This window comes from Sus scrofa, chromosome 4 (assembly GCF_000003025.6).
Source record: "Sus scrofa isolate TJ Tabasco breed Duroc chromosome 4, Sscrofa11.1, whole genome shotgun sequence".
In the NCBI taxonomy this organism is placed as follows: domain Eukaryota; kingdom Metazoa; phylum Chordata; class Mammalia; order Artiodactyla; family Suidae; genus Sus; species Sus scrofa.
In genome coordinates this window covers 65500078-65526493 of record NC_010446.5, presented here as the reverse complement: position 1 = coordinate 65526493, position 26416 = coordinate 65500078, and the positions used below count along the sequence as shown (strand labels likewise).

At 40.9% G+C, this 26416-nt stretch overlaps 1 protein-coding gene across 1 annotated transcript in view; it reads right to left on the bottom strand.

Annotated features, from left to right (window-relative positions):
• Positions 1 to 26416, bottom strand: part of SLCO5A1 (solute carrier organic anion transporter family member 5A1) — a 149895-nt gene that overhangs the window by 62622 nt on the left and 60857 nt on the right. Inside the window, 3 exon segments of the mRNA XM_005663031.3 lie at positions 1801 to 1965; positions 18239 to 18456; positions 23405 to 23537. Coding sequence (XP_005663088.3) covers positions 1801 to 1965; positions 18239 to 18456; positions 23405 to 23537 — 516 coding nt within the window.

Sequence of the window (26416 nt, the reverse complement as noted above, 5' to 3'; positions counted from 1 at the left end):
AGATCTGGACCACTGCCCAGGAAACCTTGAGGTCAAAATGGTGCATCTGGAGGGAAATGGGATGATCCAGACAGCTCTGCCCCTTAGTCTGGCTGGAACAGAGACACACAGGATGGACTAGCAGTGTTTCCCAATGAGTGTCCTGAGGAACACTGTTCATGAAAAAGAATGCCTTATAGAAAAAAAAAAAAAAAAGCTGGACTTTATGATCAAATAAATTAGGGAAAGAGTGTACTTCGAACCTTCCTTGGAAGTTTCTCAATGCACATTATTATATTAAAAGTTGTGAAAAGTCCTGCAGCAAAGAACTATTGTTTAACTCAGAAAGTCCCAAATTTATTTGATGCTGAACTTTTCCAGTAACACCTCTTAATTTTGAAACTTATTTCGGGAAATGCTGAGATGACTTTTGACAGTTCTGTGGCTTCAGATCTACCTACAAGACAACTCTTGGTTATCCTGCTCAAGGCTTGTTTCATAGTCTGTAAATATGACCTTGATATCAGGAAAACATACATTTTTTTAAAAACCAACAGAAAGAAAAACATATTTATAGGTGATAATTACAAGGTCCACAGCAGGGCACGCTTCATGAAAAGATTAGCTATCACGAACTCACAGCCAATACATGTGTCTGTTTAAGGGCAAAGTGAAAAGACAACAAAATAATTATGCAACTATGTCAAGTCAACTTCTCTTTCTACAATAATGGAATTGTGTCTGTTAATTTTCAGGTGATCCAAGCTTGCTGAGTTTGAATATGAATGTGGAACAGAAAGTGGGAGCCAAGGCCACAGAGAAGTTCTTGTAATTCTCCACTTAACTATTTAAATATACTTTATTAATAAATTGAGCCTTAGGTGGATAGTTATTTCACCATCTTTGAAACCACTAAGGAAACATCCATAATATTACATGATACAATACACTAAAAATCCCAGTATCTGAGAATTCATGTTCCCACATTTCTGAGCACCCACCTTACTACGGAAAAAAAAAAAAATTCTGACTATCTGACCATTAAATACTGTGGGTCCAAGTGCCAAAGTCTTCTAAAAATCAATTTTCTCAGACATAAAACATCATCTAAAATAAAATCCACAGATTTCCTTTCCAACTTCAAGCATCTCCAGTAACGCAATTAAAATCTGTTCACATTATGAAGGGAAAATCCTGCTACCATGAAACTGATCTATATTTCATACCATGAATTTTTTTTGTCTTTTTTTTTTTTTTTTTTGCCTTTTCTAGGGCCACGCCCACAGCATATGGAAGTTCCTAAGCCAGGGGTCTAATCAGAGCTGTAGCCGCCGGCCTACACCACAGCTCACGGCAACGCCGGATCCTTAACCCACTGAGCAAGGCCAGGGATCAAACCCGCAACCTCATGGTTCCTAGTCGGATTCATTAACCACTGAGCCACGAGGAGAACTCCCAATTTTTTTTTTTTTTAGTTTAATACTTTCATACTCATGTCAACCCATAAGATTTATTCAGATTTAAATGTGAAGGCTTTGCCTATTTCATGCTTTTTAACTAAGAACCATAAGAACACAACTATGCAGAATTCCCCCTTTTTCAGAACACAGTTGGTAAAAAGTGTCACACAGTAATACAATCCGAAGCAGAGAGAAAACATTCAAAGACTTCCTCCTAAAATCTGCGAGGGGGAAGGTTGCTGTGAATGAACTTAAATTTAACACTTCGATGTTAGAACGAACTTTCTCTTCACTCATTGCATTTTAGTTTAGTGGGCAAAAATGATCATGGTTTCAAGGAGTTCTAACAGCAGTGCCTTACCAGTGTAGATGCTGGCATTGGAAGCCGGAATACCAAACTGTGACTCGATGAACTTGGGAATGAAGGTAATGAAAGCAGTGACAATGGCACTCTCAGCTGTGTATGACAAACTCACAAAAAGGAATGTCATGTTGCTTAAGATCCTGACAGCTGCTCTTGGTAGGTCTATAAAATGACAAAAATGACAAATGAATGTTATAAACAAGGGATGGAAAAGAAAAGAAAATTGAATTGCTTCTGAAATGAACTGGAACTAGCCATTCAGCAATACATAAAAACCTGATCACTAATTAGAACTCATCCCCTTTATTAAACAGATTTGGGTTTGTTTGTTTGTTTGTTTTTTAACTAGGATAAGGAACTTTAATATAGAATCCAAACACATACCCATACACACATATCCTTATAAGAAGTACTCAACCTATGACTCTTGTTTCAGAAACTGCTTAAGGTAAATGATTGGCATTTTTATGGATTAAAATAAAGCTATTTTTTGTAAGACCCTAAAAAAGTCTGCCAAATGTGGAAAGTACCTGCAATGTAGTCCTAAATTAGTTTCCACTTCACCCAACTCCCATTTCCCTGAGTAAAGTCACTTCGGAGGTGCCATCTGCCTGGCCTGACACGCTGACGCCCACAGCAGAGGAGCTGGTACATGATGACAGGCATCTGTTCTTCCAGCCTCGTTATGAAACAGGAAATACTACAGCTAAAAGGGATAAGGCCACCACGCCAGACATTCCAGGGACTTTGGCTCAAGGAACAAACGGAAATGATCTCCGAAGGAGCGGGACAGCCCAGAGGCGGGAGCTCAGGGGCCATCCACCTGCCTCTCAAGGAAGAGAAAAAAAGCCTCATTTTGGAATCTAGGCATTTATTTTGCATAACCTGCTATCTACGTGCTTCAAGATGAATATGCATTTTCATTGCAGCACTGTTTTCAACAACAGAAATTTAGGGAAAAAAACTAAATGTCCATCAATGGGAAATGTTTAATTATGGCACAGCCGTGTAATGACATACTATGCAATAGAAATGAAATAGAGCTTTATGTACTGGCATAAAAGGAACTCCAAGAAGTATTTATGCTTAATGAATAAAGCAAGCTGCCGCAGAAATATACCTATACATGTGTGTAAATATACATATAATATTTAGCTAAAAATCAAACAAACCAAAACAATGCATTTATATACAGTTGAATGTATACTTTTAAATATACATAACACCGGAGTTCCCGTGGTAGCTCAGCGGTAACGAATCTGACTAGTATCCATGAGGACACAGGTTCGATCCCTGGCCTTACCCAGTGGGTTAAGGATCTGGCACTGCTGCGAGCTGTGGTGTAGGTCACAGGCACGACTCAGACCTGGCGTTGCTGTGGCTGTGGTGCAGGCCAGCAGCTATAGCTCCAATTCAACCCCGAGTGTGGGAACCTCCATATGTCGCAGATGTGGCTATAAAAAAAAAAAAAAAAAAAAAGACAAAAAACACACAAACAAAAAAATATATAACACCGAGAAGTTCTATAAATCAAGTAACATTGGGAAAGAGAAATAAAAAGGGGTTCTATGTATATAGTTTTGTATTTTGGCATGTTTGCAATGTGAATTCACTCACGTGTATATGATCTTTACATGTTTTCCTGGAAAAGGTACATAAGCTGCATTACTTTTGACATGTACAGTTTCTCAGTTATCAGAACAGTTATCTCTTTATGCTACAATAATTTCATAAAAATTAAGCACCAACTCTTATTAAAGCTATAATTCAGAGCCTGTTCACCAGAATTTAAGACTTGCAAAGTCAAGACTATTCACTATTATCATTTTAAAGTGCAAACTAACTTTGATGTTCTAGATCATAATTTGTTTCAAGTTTAAATATTTTAAAAGAAAAATTAAGATGCATACTTTTTTTAACATGGACAAACACACCAGAAAAAGTATCATCAGAGTACTTCATATAAGTACCTAATATTGTCTTATAAATATGGCAAATCAAAATGCCATACCCAAAATTTAAAATTAGAAAGTTAATAAGATTTCCTGTCAACATTTAAAGATTCAAATTAAGTTAGCTAATATATTAAAAGCCAATGTGTTGAATCGAAAACATCTGGGGAAAATACAAAATAAAATGTTTAAATCCAAGAAGATAACATATGTATAACATGAATATTTTAAAAGACACTAGTTACATAAAACTGGTTTTTCTCTTATGCCCATTTAGTACGGTAAGATAGCCTTCTAATTTCAAAGCTAACTAAAAAACACACATGGTGATTCTCTCTCTCTGTTTTTTTTTTTTTTTTTTATGTCTTTTGTCTTTTTACGGCCGCACCCATGGCATATGGAGGTTCCCAGGTTAGGGGTCGAATCGGAGCTGCAGCTTCTGGCCTACGCCACAGCCACAGCAACGCCAGATCCTTAACCCACTGAGCGAGGCCAGGGATCAAACCTGAGTCCTCATGGGTGCAAGTCAGGTTCGTTAACCACTGAGCCACAATGGGAACTCCTTCTCTTTTTTACTTGAAAGAAAACTTACTGTTATTTAAGAAGAATTTGGCAAAAGTTCCAACTTTCAACAACTTTAAGTTAGCTTCCTTTTTTCTTCCACCTTCCTCCTTGCCTTTTGTTGGAGTTAAACTTTCAAACTACATGCCCTGCAGAGTGGAGGGCCACGTCTCTAGGGCTACATCTTTGGCTGGTGGGGCTGGTTATTTGTTTACATACAGGGGACGTGAGTAAACAAGTAAATACATCCACGCTAATGGGAGTTTTCTAACTGCCAGAGAGGGAAGTTACAAATATGGAAAGTGGACAGATTGGAACTGGAGATGATGATGTGAGTTCACGGTTTACACAGACAAATGATAAGTAGGTAGGTAGATAGACAAATAGGCGGAGAGATGTGTGTGTGCATGTGTGTGTACACATACACCCACTTCCTAACTGTCTACTAACAAGGCTTAGAAGTAGTGACAGCCAGGAGTTCCCGCTGTGGTGCAGTGGGTTACGAACCTGACTGGTAGCCATGAGGACACAGGTTCGATCCCTGGCCTCGCTCAGTGCGTTAAGGATCCGGTGTTGCCGTGAGCTGAGGTGTAGGTCACAGATGCAACTCGGATCTGGCATGGCTGTGGCTGTGGCGTAGACTGGCAGCTGCAGCTCCAATTCAACCCCTAGCCTGGGGACCTCCATATGCCATAGGTGCAGCCCTAAAAAGCAAAAAAAAAAAAAAAAAAAAAAAAAAAAAAAAAGGTAATGACATGGTTCCTAAATGCCATTTTACACTAAAAGAAACCAGAGCTCCTTGGAGAACTGTCTAAAACATGAGTTAGGTAAGCTTTCTTCAGGCATGAGTTACACTACTGTTGGCTGTGTGTTCAATGTTAATGAATCAACAATATATATTAAATAAGGTGACTTTGAACAGAAACACATCTAACACAAAGTTATGTGTTGATTGCTGGATGATTACGTGGCGGCAGGAATCTAACCCTGGATCTCCCCCAGAGCAATGCTTCCACATTCACTAACTCAGTGTTTACCATAACTGCAGAGAACACAATAACCACAAATAACGAGAACCAACTGTACTTACATAGCCTCAAAGTGCCTTCCCACAGAGTACTTATAAGTTATGTACTGTTTTATAAACGCAACAATATACATTAAATAAGGTGGCTTTGAACAGAAACACATCTAACACAAAGTTATGTATTGACTGCTGGATGAATACACGCCATGTGCTCATTAACTTTAGCGTTCAGAAACCTGGCAGATCCGATCTTATCAAGATAGGACTGATAACAGGGCAAATTAATATTGCGTGGTTTCTGTGACGAGGCACTGAACACAGCATCCTTTCAGAGGTATGTCTACAGAAGTGCATAAGTCAAGAGTTGACATCATCAAACCCAAACTGAGGGACCTTCTATAAAGGCTTACTGGCTTACACTTTTTTTTTAAAGATCAAGGTCATGAAAGATCAGGGAAAATGAGGAACTGACTCAGACGGAAGGACTAAAAGACACTATAACTAAACACAAGATGTGGTGGAGGACTGGATTTTGGACATAAAGGACATCATAGGGATGATCAGAGAAACTTGAACAGGGTCTATGGTCTAGATGGTATCACAGCATCAAGGTTAACTTCCTGATTTAGATGGCAGCCCTGTGGTCCTGCAGGAGAGTACCCTTGTGCTTTGGAAACACACCAAAGCACTGGGGGACAGTAAAGTGTCATGCATGTGACTTCTCAGATGGATCAGCATCTGGGAATTGGGGGGTAGGGTACACAGGAACTCTGTGTGCTCTTTCTGTGGCTTCCTGTGTAAATTCAAAATCATTTCACAAACACAGGGTGTAAAAAAACTAAGTTAGAAAAGAAGCTGCTAAGTCCATCAATTTGCAGCCCAATACCTGATTATTATGCTGTAGAATATAATTTGGATAAGCTTCCTTTTGTCATTTACACCTGTGTCCTTGTGAGATCAAAGATGCCGTGAAAAGAGTGATGGACGAGAGATTAACAGTGATGATGATCAATTTTTTTTTGGATCATTATGTGCTAAGAAATTTTACAAACTCAATTATAAGGGCAAGCTGACACTAAAACCAGACATGCCTTTGACAATGGTAAAGGGGGAATAAAATTTAATACAAAGCCCCCAAATTGAAGAGAATGTCATATAAGGTGACAATATTTAGAAATCACCTTGAGAAGAAGCCTTGCTGTCACTGGCAGATCCCTTGCTCATTCCCACGTACATGTCAGTGACAGAGCAGGTGACCCCATCCAGCCATCAGGTGCACCTGGACCAGGTGTTAAATCGCACCCCCATCACCACAGGGCTACGCCACAACAAACGTGATGTGGTCCCTCCCCCTTGACCTTGCAAACTATTAGTCAAAGTTTCAGAAAATCTGAGCTGCCTGGTGTGACTGGATTCTCATGGAAGCTGACAAGGGACGGTGTCAGCAAGGGCAGAGAGCATACCTTACTGTTCTCCAAAGCCTCACAGCTCACAGAATACTATGTATGCTGTGACATGTATGACATTTTTTGCCCATCAAGCATTTTTTGCCCGTCAAGCAAACGTGCTCCAGGAGGTGTGACTATTTGAAGCTCATTCATAATAAGTCTAGAACCTGAAATTTCTATTTAGAGGAAGGTCTTGGAAGACTAAAACGTTCCATGAGGCTGGGTTTCATGGAACCTGAGAGGTGACAGTCCTCTTTTCAAGGGGGCAGGGGGCGGAACTCATTGGGAACACATCTAGTTTGGTGAGAAGTGTTTCCCATTCTGGAGAAGGGTCTAGAAGGGCCTGCCACCCTGTAAGACCCTCTTCAGTGGCTCCTTAGGCTGAGAGGCAGTGGTTTTACACCGTGACCTGATATCCCCAAGTGAGCTGATGGGTCCAGGCAAGGAGGCTCAGAGAGGATCCCGGAAGGCATCCCAGCGTGAGCAGCCCGGTACCAGTGTGTGGACACAGACTGACCAAGTCCTTTACTTTGTGTCCCTTAGAGTTTGCCCCCTGAGATAGAGGGTGAATTAGGTGGTGAATGTGAAGATTAGAGTGAGAAGAAAGAAATGAGGAAGGAACAGAGCCTCGATCTGCACTCGAGGATGCAGAGGGATCGTGCATCTGAAAGCAAAGAACGCATTCCCAGCACTGACCAGGGGCCCCAAGCGTCTCATGCTGATCCCTAATACCTCAGGTGGCCTGAACTTGCTTCTGTCCTTTACAGCTTGAAAACACTGACGGTGTGTCCATTTGCGCTTGTCTTGGACGTCCTGAAACAGACCTTTTTACAAACCCATACATATGCAAAAGATAGTACCTTCTAGGAGTTCTTACTGTGGCTCAGCAAGTTAAGGGCCCAGTGTCATCTCTCTGGGGACAAGGGTTTGATCCCTGGCCTCACTCAGTGAGGTTAAGGATCCAGTGCTGCCACAAGCTGTGGTATAGGTCACAGACATGGTTCGGATCTGGTGTTGCTGTAGCTGTGATGTAGGTCCCATCCCTTTCTTCCTTCAACATTCCTTCCTTCCTCAGAATGTACATTTCTCCATTTTAATACTTACATTTTATTTGATTGATTGATTGATTTTTAGGGACTCACCTGCGGCATATGGAGGTTCCCAGGCTAGGGGTCCAATTGGAGCTACAGCTGCTGGCCTACACCACAGCCACAGCATTGCAGGATCTGAGGCATGTCTGCGACCTACACCACAGCTCACGGCAAAGCTGGATCCTTAACCCACTGATCAAGGTGAGGGATCAAACCCACAACCTCATGGTTCCTAGTCAGACTTGTTTCCACTGCGCCATGACGGGAGCACCAAGACTTGCATTTTTTATGCTTTCTTTCTACCCCCCCTTTGAGGCCAGGACTGTAACTTTTCACATATGTATCCTGAGTTCTCTATACCACGGGAGTTGCTCAATAAAGATATTTGTGAGAGAGAAAAAAGGAAACAAAGAAAGAAAGAGAAATTTTCTTCAGATGGATATGGCCAGCCATCTATCTCAAGACTCAGAACGATACTTGGGAACCATTCTTGTTTCTTCCTAAAAGTCTTAGGTAGTGCCGATTTCTTAGATAAAAGTAAAATTTGAAAGGAAATCTCAACTGAACAAGTAGAGAAAGGCGCCTCAAATGGATGAAATCAAACCAGGCTCAGAACTGACATTGGTCATGGCCAAGGAGACCAAGAGGGAAAAGAGAAACAGCAGAGTAGGGGTCACTGTTATGCAGAAGGCTGGGAATTTTCTAAACTAGCATGATGCATTCAAAATAAGTTTGCCTTTCAAAGCGCATGGGCAGAATGGAAGACTTGGCCTCGAGAGCTCAGGAAAGGCCTCCACAAAGTGAGGTGAGGGAAGGTGGTGGAAAGGAAGGCAGAGGGAGGTCCACATGGTCATTAGTGAACCTGGACGGAGTAAAAGTGTGCTCTGGCTATAACATAAGCTTTTAACCGCATCATATTTTGGGCATACCCACAGCATCAGAAGTTCCCGGGTCAGGGATTGAATCCGAGCCACAGCAGTGACAATGCCAAGTCCTTAATAGCTCTGCCCCCAGGGAACTCCTAATTACTTCTTCTCTGTATTTTATCATGTTTGGACATCTTAAAAAGCTTGCCGAACAGGCGTTCCCGTTGTGGTGAAGTGGAAACAAATCCAACTAGTAACCATGAGGTTGCTGGTTTGATCCCTGGCCTCGGGGATCAAGGGGTTAAGGATCTGGCGTTGTCATAAGCTGTGGTGTAGGTCAAAGACACAGCTCGGATCCTGCATTGCTGTGGCTGTGGTGTAGGCCGGCAGCTGTAGCTCCAATTGGACCCCTAGCCTGGACCCTCCATGTGCCGCAGGTGCAGCACTAAAAAAAGGCAAAAAAAAAAAATAAGAAGAAGAAAAAAAAAATCTTGCTGAACATTCTCAAATTGGAGGAGTAAGGGGAAAATAAATCCATCTTACCTTCATTATTAACTTGGAAATTTCTGAAAATAAAGACAACTCCTTAAAACTGAGAGAGGAAAAAAAAAAAGCTTTCTGGCTGGAAAGAGACTGGAACACCAGTGCTTAGATACAGCAAGGGCTCAGCTGGGAGCTCATCTTTTATATGTCAACCCACCAATTCCAACCACTTCATTATCTAACTCTCACACACCAAGGCAGTATTTCCCTTGCCCTAAACCACCCAGAGCCAGGAACTAGACAACTAGAAACCACCTCTACCACCCAGGGCCTGCTGGAATCACTCAGACTAGCCAGTCATAAGCTGTTTACTCTGCCTGCCTTGTCTTCCCCATGGAAACCCCAAGAGAGGCCCTGGCCTTGGCTTTCCCCTTGCTCCTGTCTTTTGTTTCCTGACCAAAACCTGGTGCTTCCCCTGAGGCCCTGCATGGCATGGTGTGCCCCCTTCTCTTGGGAGATGGAAGTAATAAATTCCTCCTGAAATGTCACGGACCTCCCATGTCATCACTCAGTCACTTCCACAAATTAAAATCTACAAGTACAAACTATAGAACTGCTTCCTTTAACATCTCTCCATGAAATTTCCTTTACCTCTCATCTTTTAGTTCTTCTTATCATCTACTTTTAAGCTTCCAGATGCATTAAAAAGCCAATGGATACAAACTGTGATCATGCAGTAAAAGCCTCAATAGCCCCCTTTACGGCCTGTAAATCTTGTGCCTGCCTTGTATTTCATGGGCATAAAGCAGATAGAAATTTTTGATGTCAATTACAAGAGAACATCAGACTATTTTTAGTCACCTCTTTCTGTAAAAGCAAAACCAAAGTTGCCTTTCCTGTGTAACACTGCCAACACAGGACCCAAGGGCCCCCATTTCTTGCCCATTTTCTTTGAAATTAATGACCCCGCCAGTCATGAGTGCCCATGAAAGTATTCCAGTTTCTCCCCCACCCCCAACAACATACTAGCAAACACCATTCCCTGCTGGCCAATAAAAGAACAGAAGCAGCTGGATGACCCTGGCATACCAGTCACCTCTGGGCAAACACACAAAGCTCCTGAACCACCTACCTACAGGCAGTGGACAGAACCAGTGGCCATCAGAGCCCAAATACATCAGTCAAGGTTACTGGCCATGGTACTATCCTTCTTGTTTAAATCTAATGTGGATTTTTATATCTCTTTCTAAATAGATGCCCTTCTGATGAGTAGTAGTTCCACAGTTAATTTGAACAGGGTATTTTTAAAGTGGTTTTTTTTTTTTCAGGATTTCTTTGCCAGGCCTGTTACGATTTACATTTTGCCCCATATGCTAAAGGTCCAAATCTAACAGTACAGCTTACCACAAGAAAACATACACGCAACAAAGTAAATGTAAAAGAGAAATGAAACAAAGGATTAGAAATAGAGAAAACAAGATGAATAAATAAAGAAGATGTGGAGAGTTCCTGTTGTGGCTCAGTGGTCATGAACCCAACTGGTAGCCATGAGGACGCAGGTTCGATCCCTGGCTTCGTTCAGTGGGTTAAGGATCCAGCATTGCTGTGAGCTGTGGTGTAAGCTGCAGATGCAGCTCAGATCTTGTGTTGCTGTGGCTGTGGCAAAGGCTGGCATCTGCAGCTCTGATTCAACCCATAGCCTTGGAACTTCCATATGCTGCTGGTGTGGCCCTAAAAAGATAAATAAATAAATAAGATGTGGCACGCACACACAAGTGTGCGCGCGCACACACACGCGTGCATGCAATGGAATACTACTCAGCCATGAAAAAGAATAAGAGTCTGCCATTTGCAACAACATGGATGGATATAGAGGGTATTATGCTTAGTGAAATAAGTCATATGAAGAAAAAACAAATACTCTGTAAACACTTATATGTGAAATCTTAAAAATAAAATAAGCAAATGTAAATAATATAACAGGGAGTTCCCATTGCGGCTCAGTAGGTTAAGAACCCAACTAGTATCCATGAGGACATGCGTTCAATCCCTGGCCTCACTCAGTGGGTTAAGGATCTGGTGTTGCTGTGGCTGTGGTGTAAGCCAGCAGCGGTAGCTCCTATTAGACCCCTAGCCTAGGGACTTCCATATGTGGCAGATGCAACCCTCAAAAACAAAAAAAAAAGTATATAGCAAAACAGAAACAGATATAGACAACAATCTCAAAGTTACCAATGGAAATAGAGAAGGGAGAGGGAGAAGAGGGAGGCAAGATAGGGGTATGATATTAAGAGATACAAACTACTATATATAAAATATGTAAGCAATAAGGAAATATGGCCATTGTTTTGTAATAACTTTAAATAGAGTATAATCTATAAATCCATAAATCTATAAAAATATTGAATCACTATGTTGTGCACCTGAAAATAATACAATATTGTAAGCCAACTGTACAACAAAAAAAGGAAAAAGAAATAATAAATTCATCATATTTCCTTGAAAGAAGAAATAAGAAGATATAAATAGAGCAGAACATGAAAGCCAAAAAAAGAATTAAATATGTCTATAAGATTCTTCTTGGGCTTCAATTTTTTTTTATTTTGAATAAAATAATTCTTTATTTTGAATATTTATAATTTCTTTTTTTGTTTGTTTATTACTGGAATCTTTCTTTCTTTTTCTTCTTTTTTCTTTTATTTTTTTTTCTACTGTACAGCATGGTGACTCAGTTACACATACATGTATACAGTCTTTGGGGGGCTTCGAATTTGACCTTCAATTTCCTGGCCACCAAAGCAAAAAGCTGTTTAATCACCATTAGCAGGAACATTCTAATTTTCTTGTGAAAAACAAAGCTTTTCCTAACTAAGTTCTAGAGCAGTGATCCTCCCAGTGTGGTCCCTGGACCATCAGCATCAATATCACCTGGGAACTTGTTTAAAATGCAGATTCTCAGGCCACACCTCAGTCAGACACTCTGGGCTGGGGTCCAGCACTCTGGGTTTTAAGAAGCCCTCATGGCACTTCTTAGGTAGCCAAGTTTGAGAACCACTGTTCTCAAGAAATACGGTTTTATATAAAGGGCTCTGAGCAATGCTCCTTTGGCAAATATGAGGAATTCAGGCAACGGCTTTCAATAAAAGCTGCAAACCTAAGACTAAAATGCAATTCAGCAAAAAAAAAAGCAAAGACAAAGGCAAGAGGGCTAAGATGGCATAGCCCGGGCACGTGGCTTTTGGCGATCCTTAACTGCCGAGTCAAGTGTCGCCTCTAACATATTCCTTCTTACGTGAGGTTTTAAAAAACCTAGCAAAGGCCACATGCAATAGTTCCAGATGTTCTTAGGCAACTCAAATTCAGAATTTATTCCTTCTGCCCCTCTATTCCTCTCTCCATCTTCTGAGGTCGAAACCCTGAAACCATCTTTGGTATATCCCTCCCCCTCCTTCCCATAGCAGTTCCCACATCCCAGAGACACAACCTCTTCCTTCCCTTCTCATCATTCAGTAATTCATTCATCAAACATTTCCTGAATATCTACTAGGTGGTGGTGTGAATTCATCAGGGAACATGATGGACAAAACATCCTTTCCTTCATGGAGCTTACTTTCTCTTTGCTGAGACAATAAAAAAAGATAAATAAAGGAAATACATAGTATGTTAGTGATGAGTGCTATGGTGAAAAATAAAGGTGGGAAAGAGATAAGAAGCTTTGGAGAGGAAGGTAGAAATGTTTAAAGAGGGAGGCAGAACATTCCCAGCATAGGAGTGGCATGTGCAAAGGCCCTGAGGTGAGATTGTCCTTGGCTTAGTTGAGGACAGTGATGAGCCCAATGTGGTTGAAGGAGAATGAACAAATGGAACTGCAAGAAGGAGAAGGAGTCCAAGGTAACCAAGGGTTTGATGGTAGCCCTGGTGGGTCACAGAGGGAGGGGACTCTTCTGTGAGTGAGATGGGAGAACACAGAAGCGTTGAGCAGAAGAGTGGCATTTCAACAGGATCTTGCTGGCTGCAGAGTTGAAAGCAGCTAAAAGGGGACAAGGATAGAAGCTGGGAGACCAGTTTAGTAGGCTACCGACCTTTCCGTCTCTAGTAGGCAAAACCATCATCGCCTCTCCCCTGGGCTCCACCCACAGCTTTCTACCTGGGCCCGCTCCTTCCATTCCACTGCCCTCCCTCCCTAACCTACTTAATGGAGAGCTTGCCAAATGCTGCTCAGACCTCGACTCTCCCCATTCAGGACAAATTCAGGTAAAGGTAAGGACTCCAGCTCTCAATGCACAAGATGGCCCTACCTCACCTTCCCAACCTCATCTGCCAGGCCTCCGCCATGCATATCCAACACACCAACCTTGATACGCTTGTAGAGCATTTTCAACTGCATCTGCATGGTCGGACCTGCTTGCCTTTGCTCTCTCTGACCGGAATACTCCCACCATCCCACCTCCCCCAACTGACATTCTCCCCATCTTCCAAGGTACATTGCAAATCCCATCTCCTCCATGAAACCATTCCTCATCCCTCAACTAAATGTTCCCTCAATTGCCTTCGACCCTCACACAACTGTGTCTCTCTTGGTTTTAGTCTTTAGTATATTTCCGTCTGTATGTGTCTTGTCTCCTTCAGCAGACTACAAGGTCTCTGAGGGCAAACCATGACTCATTCATCTTTATCTCTGCCTCAGCTTGGAGTATGGCATCTTCTACAGCATGAATAGTTATTGAATTAAATGATGACAACAAAATCAAGTGATCAAAATTCTGTAACTTCCAATGGCCTCTTTTAATCAGTCCATCACCTCAGAATAACTATTTTACTTAGGATTATAATATATGGTACTCTAACACAGATGAAGTCTAGCAAAGTCTGTTATATTTTATGCTAATTAATAATGTTAAGCAATCAAGCTTAAAAAGGTTAAAAGCAGACACAAAAATAAAAATGCTCTGGGAGTTCCTGTTGTGGCTCACTGGGTTAAGAATGCTGACTAGCATCCATGAGGATGTAGGTTTGATCCCTGGCCTCGCTCCGTGGGTTAAGGACTGGTGTTGCCATGAACTGTGGTGTAGGTCCCAGATAAGCACGGATCCCGCGTTGCTGTGGCTGCGGTGCAGGCCGGCAGCTGTAACTCTGATTCGACCCCTAGCCTGGGAACTGCCATGTGCCTCAAGCGCGGCCCTAAAAAACAAACAAAAAAAAAGAACAAAAAAAATTCTTATGAATAACTGCCACCAAAATTTTATATTTAGGAAGATACCCGGCTACATCTGGAAGACCTCTAAAATGCTGAACCTCAAACCTCGGGAAAATTGATCCACTTAAATATTTTAACTGTTTGTTTTTATTGGTAAGATGTCGCAGCACTCAATGCTAATCTCTTTATGGAAAGCTGATACAGACACACTAAAAATTCTGCTTTCCCCTTTGTGGTGTTTTGAAACAGTCTTATTCCTGCATAATTTATAATAATCTAGAAACACTGAGTCGAATTTCCCCAATGTCTATCATCAAAATGTGCAGGTGGAGGATAGAAAGTAGTGTGTTTTCTTCTTGTGTTCTCTGAAATAAAACTTCTCAGAGAGCACCATTCTGTATGCCCCAAGTCATTTTTGTTTTAAGGAAATAAAAGGTACTAACATGGCTATCTTTCCACCTTCTCTTTGAAGAAGCTAATATTGATGTACAAATTTTAAATATAAAATAAAGAATAAATGGAGCCCTGCTCCAGAAAACAGGACAAGGAAAAAGAAGATCTGAGAATCAAATTCAGATTTAACTCCCAATAAAGTCTTAGCAATCATTCTTTAACTCTAGACTTTAATAATGAACCTCAGCTGTGCAATACAAATTATGTCAATGGTGGAATGATTCTCAGAGATTTAATTGATTCTTCTGAAAATCAGATTAAGTATTAGACTGTCATTTCCTACAGGCGATAGGTGTTAGAAATAAACGGGGGCAAGACATATACGAATTAATTTTAAACACCGTAATCGAACATTATTCCAATATCATCAACATCATTTGAATAGTTTTTAGTAAAACATTATCACTTTATAATCAGGATTCCTTCCTAACAAGAGAGAGTATCTCTTGAAGTTCCAGACTAGACACAATGAGAGAATCCAGTGCAAGTGGAAGTAATAAAATAAACCATCTCTGTGTCCTAATCAGGAAGGTTAGCTACAGAAGTGAGATCAATCATCATAATTAAGGCATAGAGAGAAAAAGATGAGAATTTATCAGAAATCCTGACAAGAAAATGAGAATGAAAATGGATTTTGTAAACCAACTACCCATCACTGTCAAAAGACTCCTCTTGCTCTTTCCTCTAAAAGAAAACACCCCGAGCCATCAAATTGAGCACAGAAAAGATGGAAAACAACCGCCAGCAGAACAAGAAGACATCCAAAAGAATCAGACATAGACTCAATTCTGAAAAATAATTTTTAAGTTCCATGACGGCTTCTATCACTTTTGAACCTGCATGCCTAAGTGAGCTTTCCCCCAGAAGCAGGTCCCCCCAAGTCAAGGATTCAAGTTCAAGTCGTTTCTTTGGGAGGTTCGGGAAACGATGGACTAGGAGTACGGATATGATACACGGGAGGAAAGGCCAGCTTACAAAGGATGGAGAAACATACCTTAGGACGGCCCCACCCATGAGGGGCGGGGCTGGGATGTTCATCAGCCATTGGTTAACACTGCTTTAGGGGTGGGAGACCAGGGTGTTAATTCCTTGGCATTTGCAACTGCCTTCAGCAGGAGCCAAGCAGTTTTCCAGCCTCCAAAGGAGACCTTCAGGCAAAAGAAGACCCTCATCCTCCACCATGAAGACCGTAAGGTCCCAGAGGACAGATGGGACACTGAAAGCATCGTCCACACTGCCTCGTCTGCAAGAATTCCATGCCTATCGACGATGTGTTCGCCGTTGGCATTTATATCAGTCGCCTCTCTCCCTTTTCTCTACTGTCCAATAGAGCATATATTTCGCATTCAAGCCAACCACCCCTAAGTTATAAAATACACAATTTTAGCTTAGCCTTTATTTCTCCCCTTGAATCTACTTTAGAGTCTCCATAAATTAAGATTCTTAGTCGATTCCTGTGTTGTAAATTCTTTAACATCAACTTTGCTCTCAACTGAGTTGCTAAAAAACAAAACAAAACACTCCCCCCCCCCAAAAAAAAACATTCCCTTAGTAGTATTATGGGCCATAACACATCCATGAAAAATGATGGACTGATCCATCAGGTAAGAGCTTAGGCAACGCTACCATCCAAGGAATCTTTTATGTTATGAGAGCAGAAGTAAATTTGGCAGTTCCAAAAATACACATTGTCCCAAAGTGATGGGGAGGAAGCAGAGAGGGCAAATCTAAAATTTCACTGGGAAGAAGCATTTCTAATGAAAGGTTACTTCACTGCTTTGAACGAATAGTCTTTAAGAAGAATCCAATATAACCACGTGAGGCTGCAGAGACAGTTCCAAAATATATGACTTCCTCCTAGGCCTAGAAGGTTCCTCTTTGCCTTTACTGTGGGTGTAGGTCAAAGTGAGATGACCTATATGCCTAGATAAATTTTACTGAGAACAACTTATGGATGTAAGCACTTGATAAATGTCATGCTTCATAATTTTAAGAAATCAATTCAGAGAACTCAGGAAATAGGCAGGAACTAATGAGAATTTAGATTAAAGGGATTTATTGCTACTCAACAGAGATATTGAATACAGAACAAAATGGCCTGGTTAAGATTAATTTAAGTCATTTAGATTTACAATTGCCTAATCTAGCTTTAATGAAGTCGTTATTTTTAAGAAAAATAAAAATGAAAAAATAGGAGTTCCCATTGTGGCTCAGAGGGTTAAGAACCTATGCACAAGGATGTGGATTTGATCCCTGGCCTCACTCAATGGGTAAAGGATCTGGCGTTGCTGTGAGCTGCGGTGTAGGTCACAGACATGGCTGAGATCCCAAGTTGCTATAGCTGTGGTGTAAGGTGGCAGCTATAGTTCCAATTTGACCCCTAGCCCAGGAACTTCCCTGTGTCACAGGTGCAGCCCTAAAAAAAAAAAAAGAAAGAAAAAGAAAAAGAAAAGAAAGAATAGAATAGAAAAGAAAAGAAAATAGACCAATACACATCACTGAAACTCTCTGGATGTTCCTCCGCTGGGTTTGGAGAACCGTCTCCTGGCTACCCCTCTCCATGGCCATTTACAAGCCTTTCCTAAGAGCCACTGCTGAACGAGAGCCCTTCCCAGGGGTAGGTGTGGACCAGGCCACACTCCCAAACACACGGTTCCCTGAGACAAACCATCCATTGTATAATGCAATAAGTATTCGAAAAATCAGACATCCCTAATTACAGTATAAAGTCTTCAACTTGAGATTCTAAATCAGTGCTTCTCAAGCTGTGAGGAAGGATCTTTTTTTATTATTATTATTTCCAATCTATTGTTACTAACTTTTTTGCAAGATACATCAAAGATGAGGTGTTAGAAAATGAATTTCTTAAAACATACAAAATTTAAGCCCAATTCATTACTGTTGTGATTAGATTCAACAGACACAAAATCACTCTGTCAAATTTCTTTCCTTTTTTTTTTTTTTTTTTTTTTTTCTTTTTGCTTTTTAGGGCTGCACCCGTGGCATACGGAAGTTCCCAGGCTAGGACTTCGAATTAGAGCTGTAGCAACGCCAGATCCCAGCTCCATCTGCAACCTACCCCACAGATCACGGCATTGCCAGATCCTTGACCCACTGAGCGAAGCCAGGGATCGAACGTGCATCCTCATGGATAAGAGTTGGGTTCTTAACCCACTGAGCCACAACGGTAACTCGTCAAATTTCTTTTTAAAAGTTTCTGAGCACTTACGCTCACTTTCAGCCCGTTTCTTGTCCCAGATCAGTAACTGCTGGTGGACAGCACTGGCCTGGGACCGCAGTTTGAGTAGCACTGATTTGAAGAGTGATGCACGTATTTATTCAAAAGATATACTTTACCTCTGACATCCTTTCCAAATCCTATAGAAGAAACTTTTTTGTCCGCTTGTTCACAACTGTTTGGTTTCTCCTTTACAACATCATCATCGCCAGCAACATTAGCAGAATATTTTTTCTTTTTCATTTTCTTGTGTCGAGGCGGAAGCTTTTTTGGAAAAGTAAACATTGGGAATATCACAAGAAACATTGCAATGGCACAAAGGAGGAATCCACTCCACCTAAAAAATCGGGAAATGTGAATAGCATTTATGCTTTTGCATAACGAGTAAGAACAAATTAGCAAAGTAGTGATAAATTTCCCCAGAGAGAACTTTCTACCTTGGTCAACTGTGCAGCGCTAAGACAGGGAACCTGAGAAATAGAGGAATATTCCCTTTCTGGGGTATGAATGAGAAATCTACCCAAATTACACTAATCAGCAGCCTGACTAGAACTTCATTCAAGTATTTCTGAGCACACCTATGTCAGTTCTGCTTATTAACGTTGTTAGTCCTACTACAATGTGCATTTTTTAATAAATCCTGACAGCTCCTAAATTTAATAGAAAAATAATATAGGGCGTTCCCGTTGTGGCTCAACAGTAAGGAACCCAACTAGGATCCATGAGGCTGCTGGTTCGATCCCTGGCCTTGCTCAGGGGGTTAAGGATCCAGTGTTGCCGTGAGCTGTGGTGCAGGTCACAGACGTGGCTCGGATCCCGAGTGGCTGTGGCTGTGGTGCAGGCTGGCAGCTGCAGCTCCAATTCGACCCCCAGCCTGGGAACTTCTATATGCCACAGGTATTGCTCTACAAAAAAAAAAAAAAAAGAAAGAAAAATTACAAGCAATTCCAAGAAATGCAAGGATGTACATAGTTAATTGTTAGATCACATGGTATAGAAGATGAATGCTATAAAAATTCAGAGGGAACATCAACGTGTCAGAAAACCTCCAGGGAGAAGTAGAAATGCGCAATGTCGAACTGAGATTCTGCCTTTAAACTCATCTGATGTTGCCATGCTACAGAAACTAGGAAGCAAATAGAGTAGATCTCAAATTCTAGCCTTGTGCTAGAGCATGTGTTAAGGCCTTAGGCTTCTGCCTGCATAATTCCCCAAGGGCAATTTTTCAGTCCCCTTTCAACCTTTTCTTAGCTAAGAGATCCCTAGTTCTGCCTAACATGGCCACCACCTTCCAACTAGGATTCCTTAACTTCAAACTCTGTCCTCAAAGCTTCCAAGTTCATAAATGCTGAGATTCAGGCTCTGTATCAACACATTTCTAGCAGTTGTTATCAGAATGCAAACAGCATTCTAAGCATTCATGCTGAATACAACCCGGTAAGAATACAGATCAACTGCAAAGAAAATGTGTTTTTTAAAAATAAGTATTTCCCTTAAAATGCTGTTATCAGCTGCTAAAGGTCACAGTTTAGCTGAGAGAATGATTCCTAGAACCCATCATTAATAATCCAGTGTGATATTTTCAGACACTTAATTTTATATTAAGTTATTAAATTTAGATTTTAAAACAATCAGAAAAACATTTTATTTTCAGAAGACTGCTCAGGGCCAACTTCCAGCAATTTCAATTATTCAGTGTATAATCATGAAGCTCTTGCCTGACATTGAAAAAACCAAGCCCCTGACTCCCTTTCATGAACCATTACTCAGAGATTATTCAGGAAAAGAGAACAGTTAGGTATATTGACTAAGACCTCCACCATGGACTCAGTTTTTTATCCCGCTCTCACTGACTCTGAGGCTTTTGGCAAGGATTCAATCACTGACCATCAATTTCCTCATCTGCAAAATGGGCAAATTCTTTGTGACCTCATATGGTTGTTAAAAGTCCTAAATGAAAATGTAAAGCTCTCAGTATAATGCTTGGCACATAGTAACCACCCAACAAATATCATTCAGTCCTTCCTTTATATATTGACTGAAAAATCTGTCCTTACCACTAGGCATCATTAAAAAATAACATTGTGTCGAATAACTGTCTTTGTTCAAGGTAGAAGTGTGTTACAAACAGGGTTACTCAATGAACAAAATCCATTTTCAAAGAGACCCCTATTGGAATTTCCCTTGTGGAGCAGAGTTTAAGGATTCAGCATTGTCATCACAGCAGCTCAGGGCACTGCAGTGGTGAGGGTTTAATCCCTGTCCAGGAAATTCCACTTGCCACAGGCATGGGAAGGAAAAAAAAGGACATAGAATATCCATGGGATGTTCATAGATATATTTTGATAATCTAATTTTCTGAGAATTTAAAAAAATTCCTTACTCTAAATCATTTTAGAACTGCAAAGAAAATAGTAGTTTAGACCGAAAGTTTCACTATTGATCAAGAACATAAAATTCCTTGGACAGAAGATCTAAGCAGATATTTCTCCAAAGAAGGCAGACAGATGAAAAGCACATGAAAAGATCCTCAACACCCCCATTATTAGAGAAATGCAAATCAAAACTGCAATGAGGTATCACCTCATAACAGTTAGAACGGCCATCATCAAAAAGCCTACAAACAATAAATGCTGGAGAGTATTCTGTGATAATGTATATGGGAAAAGAATCTGAGAAAGAATGGATATGTGTATATGTATGGCTCTGCTGTACAGCAGAAATTATCACAACATTGTGAATTAACTACATGCCAATAAAACTTTTAAAAAAAATGCTGGAGAGGGTGTGGAGAACAGGGAGCCCTCCTACACTGTTGGTGGGAATGTAAGTTGGTACAACGATTACGGAAAATAGTATGGAGGCTCCTCAAAAAACTAAAAATAGAACTACCATATGATCTAGCAATCCCACTCCTGGGCATATATCCAGAAAAAACCATAATTAGAAAAAATGCATGCAACCCCAATGTTATTGCAGCACTATTTACAATAGCCGAGACATGGAAGTAACTTAAATGTCCACTGACAGGGGAATGGGTTAAGGAGATGTCGTACATATATACAATGGAATATTACTCAGCCATAAAAAAGAACAAAATAATGCCATTTGCAGCAACATGAATGGACCTAGAGATTCTCATACTAAGCGAAGTAAGTCAGACAGAGAAAAAGATATCATATGCTATCACTTATATGTGTAATCTTTAAAAATGCTACAAATTAGCTTATTTACAAAACAGAAACTGACTCACAGACTTCAAGAACAAGTTTATGGTTACCAAAGGGGAAAGGGGGGATGGGAGGGATAGGGTAAGATCTTGGGACTGGCATATGCACACTATTGCATAGGGATGGATGGTCGACAGGGACCTGCCATATAGCACAGAGAAATATGCTCAGTAGTCTGTGGTCACTTCCATGGGAATAGGGACCTGCCATATAGCACAGAGAAATATGCTCAGTAGTCTGTGGTCACTTCCATGGGAATGGATACAAGTATATGTAGAACTGAATCACTGTGCTGTGCAGCAGAAATTAACACAACATTGTAAATCAACTATACTTCGATTAAAATTTTTTTAATTTTTTTAAATAAATAAATACTTTTAAAAAGAACATAAAATTCCTGTGTGATTCCCCTACAGCTGAAAAGGGAACTCCCTTTTGTCTGATTTGAAAATTCTGCCAGGCCAGGCTCATCTAGATCTTAGCACTTCCATCTTCAAAGAGTACTCACTTTAAAAAAAAAAAAGAAAGGGAGTTCCCGTTGTGGCTCAGTGGTTAATGAATCCGACTAGGAACCATGAGGTTGTGGGTTCGATCCCTGGCCTTGCTCAGTGGGTTAAGGATCCGACATTGCCGTGAGCTGTGGTGTGGGTTGCAGACGCCGCTCGGATCCTGTGTTGCTGTGGCTGTGGTGTAGGCCGGTGGCTACAGCTCCGATTAGACCCCTAGCCTGGGAACCTCCATATGCTGTGAGAGTGGCCCAAGAAATGGCAAAAAGACAAAAAAAAAAAAGAGAAAGAAAGAAAGAAAAAGAGCACTTAACTTATGAAAACAGCAAGTGTCCTATAATTTAATTAGTATTTATCAACTGCTTAGAAAGTCGTGTTAAATGTTATTCCCACATACAAGTTATGAGGTTATTACTTTTTAAGGAAACACAGGACACAACTGAAGAAACTTTATTTATTTATTTATTTATTAGAGCCGCACCCACAGCGCATGGAAGTTCCCTACACCACGGCTCACGGCACTGCCAGATCCCCAACCCACTGAGCAAGGCCAGGGATCGAACCTGCAACTTCATGGATACTGGTTGGCTTCATTACTGCTGACTCATGATGGGAACTCCCAAGAAACTCTTTAGAAAGAAATTATTTTGATACTAGTTTCTCATAATGAAATAAACTCTCTGATCCCGTGTTGCTGTGGCCGTGGTGTAGGCTGGTGGCTACAGCTCTGATTAGACCCCTAGCCTGGGAACCTCCATGTGCCGCAGGAGCAGCCCTAGAAAAAGCAAAAAGACGAAAACAAATTTTTTTAATTTAAAATAAATAAATAAAAGGTACAGAAGAGATGATGAAAGCTATGATTAAAGCACACAGGAAAGCCCCAATCCAGCCACATCCCCCTTTCCTTCACTCTGCTGTGAAGACAACAGCCATCTCAATCCTAATGAATGTGGATTGACTGATGTTCCTGACCCTCCAGTGTTAGTTTCTGTTGGTGCGATAACAAATCAGTGCACTCTGCGTGGCTTAAGACAGCACATAGGTATCACCTTCTAGTTCTGGAGGTCAGAAAACACAGGTTGGCAGGGCTGCATTCCTTCTGGAAGCTTGGGGAAGAACCCGTTGCTAGCTTCTGCAACCCACCTGCATTCCTTGGCTCGAGGTCCCTTCCTCCATCCTTCAAGGTACATCACCCACTTCAGTCATCAGATCTCCTTCTCTTCCTCTGCCTCTCTCTTTCCCACATAAGGACCCTTGTAATTTTCCTGGACCCACTTGGATCAGCCAGGATAATCTTCCCATCTCAAGACCCTAAACTTATTGACTTTGGCAAAGTCCTCTTGCCATGTAAAGCTAACACATTCATAGGTTCTGGGGATCAGAACATGGATATCTGCGGATTATTTTTCAGTCTACCACCCCCTCCCAGGTGACATGTGGCTGTTTTTCATCTTCCCATTGGGGAAATTTTTATTTTAACTACCAGGGGTCTATGACCCTAATGATCAAAATAACAAACGGAATGAAATATTTAGTAAACAATTCTTACCAGTTTCCAATGAAACGAGGGTCATTCTGGTTAAGGTGAACAGGATTTCTGGGATCAACATAAAAACCAATAAGAAGTCCACCTAATAAATATCCCACTGCAGGACCAAGCGCTCCCATGACATACATGATGGCTGAGAAGACAGAAAGGGAAAAGCTAAATATAACATTGTGTTATTTGCTTCAGTAGTTTTCTAATTTCAGTCATACTAGGCATATGTCACAGTTAAACCCAGTTAACAACTTCCAAAAACAGAGAACTTTAGAGATTCTGTCTAGGTTGACATTTGGGTTTCAAACCATGTCCTTTATTTAACTGTTGTCTGTTGAACCCTTCGAACATCAGAGTCTTTTTGGAGACCCAGGCTGGTTATTGAGGCAGTCACTGGATAACCAAGAGAGGATAACAGGTAGTCTCAAGATGAGAAAAAGAGGAGTTCCCGTTGTGGCACAGTGGTTAACGAATCCGACTAGGAACCATGGGGTTGCGGGTTCGATCCCCGGCCTTGCTCAGTGGGTTAAGGATCCGGCGTTGCCATGAGCTGTGGTGCAGGTTACAGATGTGGCTTGGATCTGGTGTTGCTGTGGCTCTGGCGTAAGCTGGTGGCTACAGCTCCGATTCGACCCTGGGAACCTCCATATGCCGCAGGTGCGGCCCAAGAAACGGAGAAAAGACAAAAAAAAAAAAAATGAGGAAAAGAAAAAAGTAGCTGTCACTCTTCCCAGCTGGAAGATTCTAACAGATTGAGGGAACTCAAGGACAGTTTTGCCATGAAGTTGGATCCAACTGAATTACGAAAGCTACTTAAGCACTCTCAGATCCCTAATATTTTCAAGTCAAGTTTTGTTAGTTTTTTTTTGGTCTGTTTGTTTGGCTACCTCTACAGTATATGAAAGTTCCCTCAAGAGGGATAGAATCCCAGCTGCAGCTGCAACCTACCCCACAGCTGCAGCAGCACCAGATCCTTAACCCACTGCGCCAGGCCAGGGATCAAACTCAGCAGTGACCAGAGCCCACTGCAGAGACAATACCGGCTTCTTTAACCCACTGTGCCACAGCAGAAACTCCTTGAGTCACAACTTTAAAATCAAAGAAGACCTCACTATGCATTTGGCTTACTGTTAACTGAGGAATCTTACTTGAGGATTAATAAATCTCTTTAAATGACATGAGTGAGAAAGTCCAAATGGAAATTCACAGACAGCTGAATTAGAAAAATGGTTAAAGCATTTGTCCAGAGGGGGTGAAGGGTTTACTGTCAATAGATAAGAAAGTTTGTCATTCTGTCCAAAAACGTGGCCACTAAAATGGGCTGATAGCAAAAAAATAACAACAAATTCACTGTCATTTCGTTATATTGCTTTTAATGCTGTGATTTAGAATTTTTAAATAAACAATATATTGCAATGTTGTAAGCTTGAGGTAAAATATGAAATTCCTTGAAAGTCATAGAAAAATCTAGCAACACTCCAAACACATTTTCTCCCTGTTGAAACGTAGTTATTTGGGGACAAACCAATAAACACTTTTAAGATACCACTGTGTGCAAGATATGATAAACTCAGGTGATACCTGCTTCTCATTTCTGCTGCTATCACGCAACCACAGAATTAAATAAGTGATTTGTCATATCCTTTAAATAGTACCTATTTACCAGAAAGCAAATTTGGACTAATCAGAATAGCTTCACCTGACTTTATCAGCTGCACCTAAATAAACGTTGAATAATCTTCTACTTCCTGTTACTTATAACTACAGACAGTAATTTAACACCTGCTCACACTTTTCTCACCATCTCACAAGAGAAAGCACAGTGTTTATTTATTTTACAGGATCATCTGCTTGTAACAAAAAGATATTAGGTCCTTCGACTTCTCCATCTGTGTTTGGAAATGGAGAACAGAGGCACGCAAGTAATTGGCATTCTTTTGGAAACATGCTTTTAATAAAATAAAATTCGAATTTTGATAAATATCTTGTTAACCTCTCTGCTTAGAGCCTCACGCAGAACTCAAGCATAGAAAGGACTTCTTCAGTTCCAGGTATTCCCATATGCACGCAAAGATAAAATATATGTTTACACCTCCGGGCAAAAGAGCGACATTTACAACTTCAAACTGTAATGAGGCCAAAATGTGACATGAATCATCTCCCCAAAATAGTTCTTCTGGCATGAAAAACACTGTCTTACAAACACAGACAGGGGAAGAGGGTATTTCCACCATACTGTTTATGCCTGGGCACTGGACTCCAGCCTTTCGGAGCACCAAGAAGCCATGCGCGGGCTGTGTGCTGGCTGGACCAGGTGTTAGCCAGCGAATGGAAAACCAATTTAAAGGACATTCACCGAGAAACCTTACCTGCTTTATGAACGAGAGCTTAAGCTTTTTAAAATACAGCTATGTTATCAGAAAAATTCAGTTATTATATAGTAAACAATGTTAAATCCAGTGGAATCATTCTCCTTAACAGAAATACACATACGTACACCTACTGATGTATATCTATGTAACTATACTATGTGCTCTACTATATAATATGGCACAGTAACTATACTACATACATAAATGCATGTTTATATGTATTGATAATATATATCACTAAGTATAATATAATAAGTACATATAAGTACATATAATAACTCACTGACATGGTCCCATTTAGTACGTAAATCATTCTAGCCACTGAGTTAACATTTATTAATTCTTTAATTAATGGCACTCATTTGGAGCTTATTAGAGGAGCAAACTGTTGAAGTAAATCCAACCATTCACTCTTCAGTCAAAAATTCCCAATGGGCCCCCACTGCCTAAAGAAAAAAACTCTCCCTGGAGTTCAAGGGCGGGACAAGTTGGCCTCTTGCTGCCATTTCTTAAAACCTACTGCCTGTATTCAAGACTGTGCAGACCAACTCAGAACAGGCCTGAGCAGAACAAGCTCCCTTCCTTTGTGGCTCCCATGGTGCGTCCTGGCCTTTTTCCATCTGAATCCTTCCCCTTCTTCAAGGCCCAA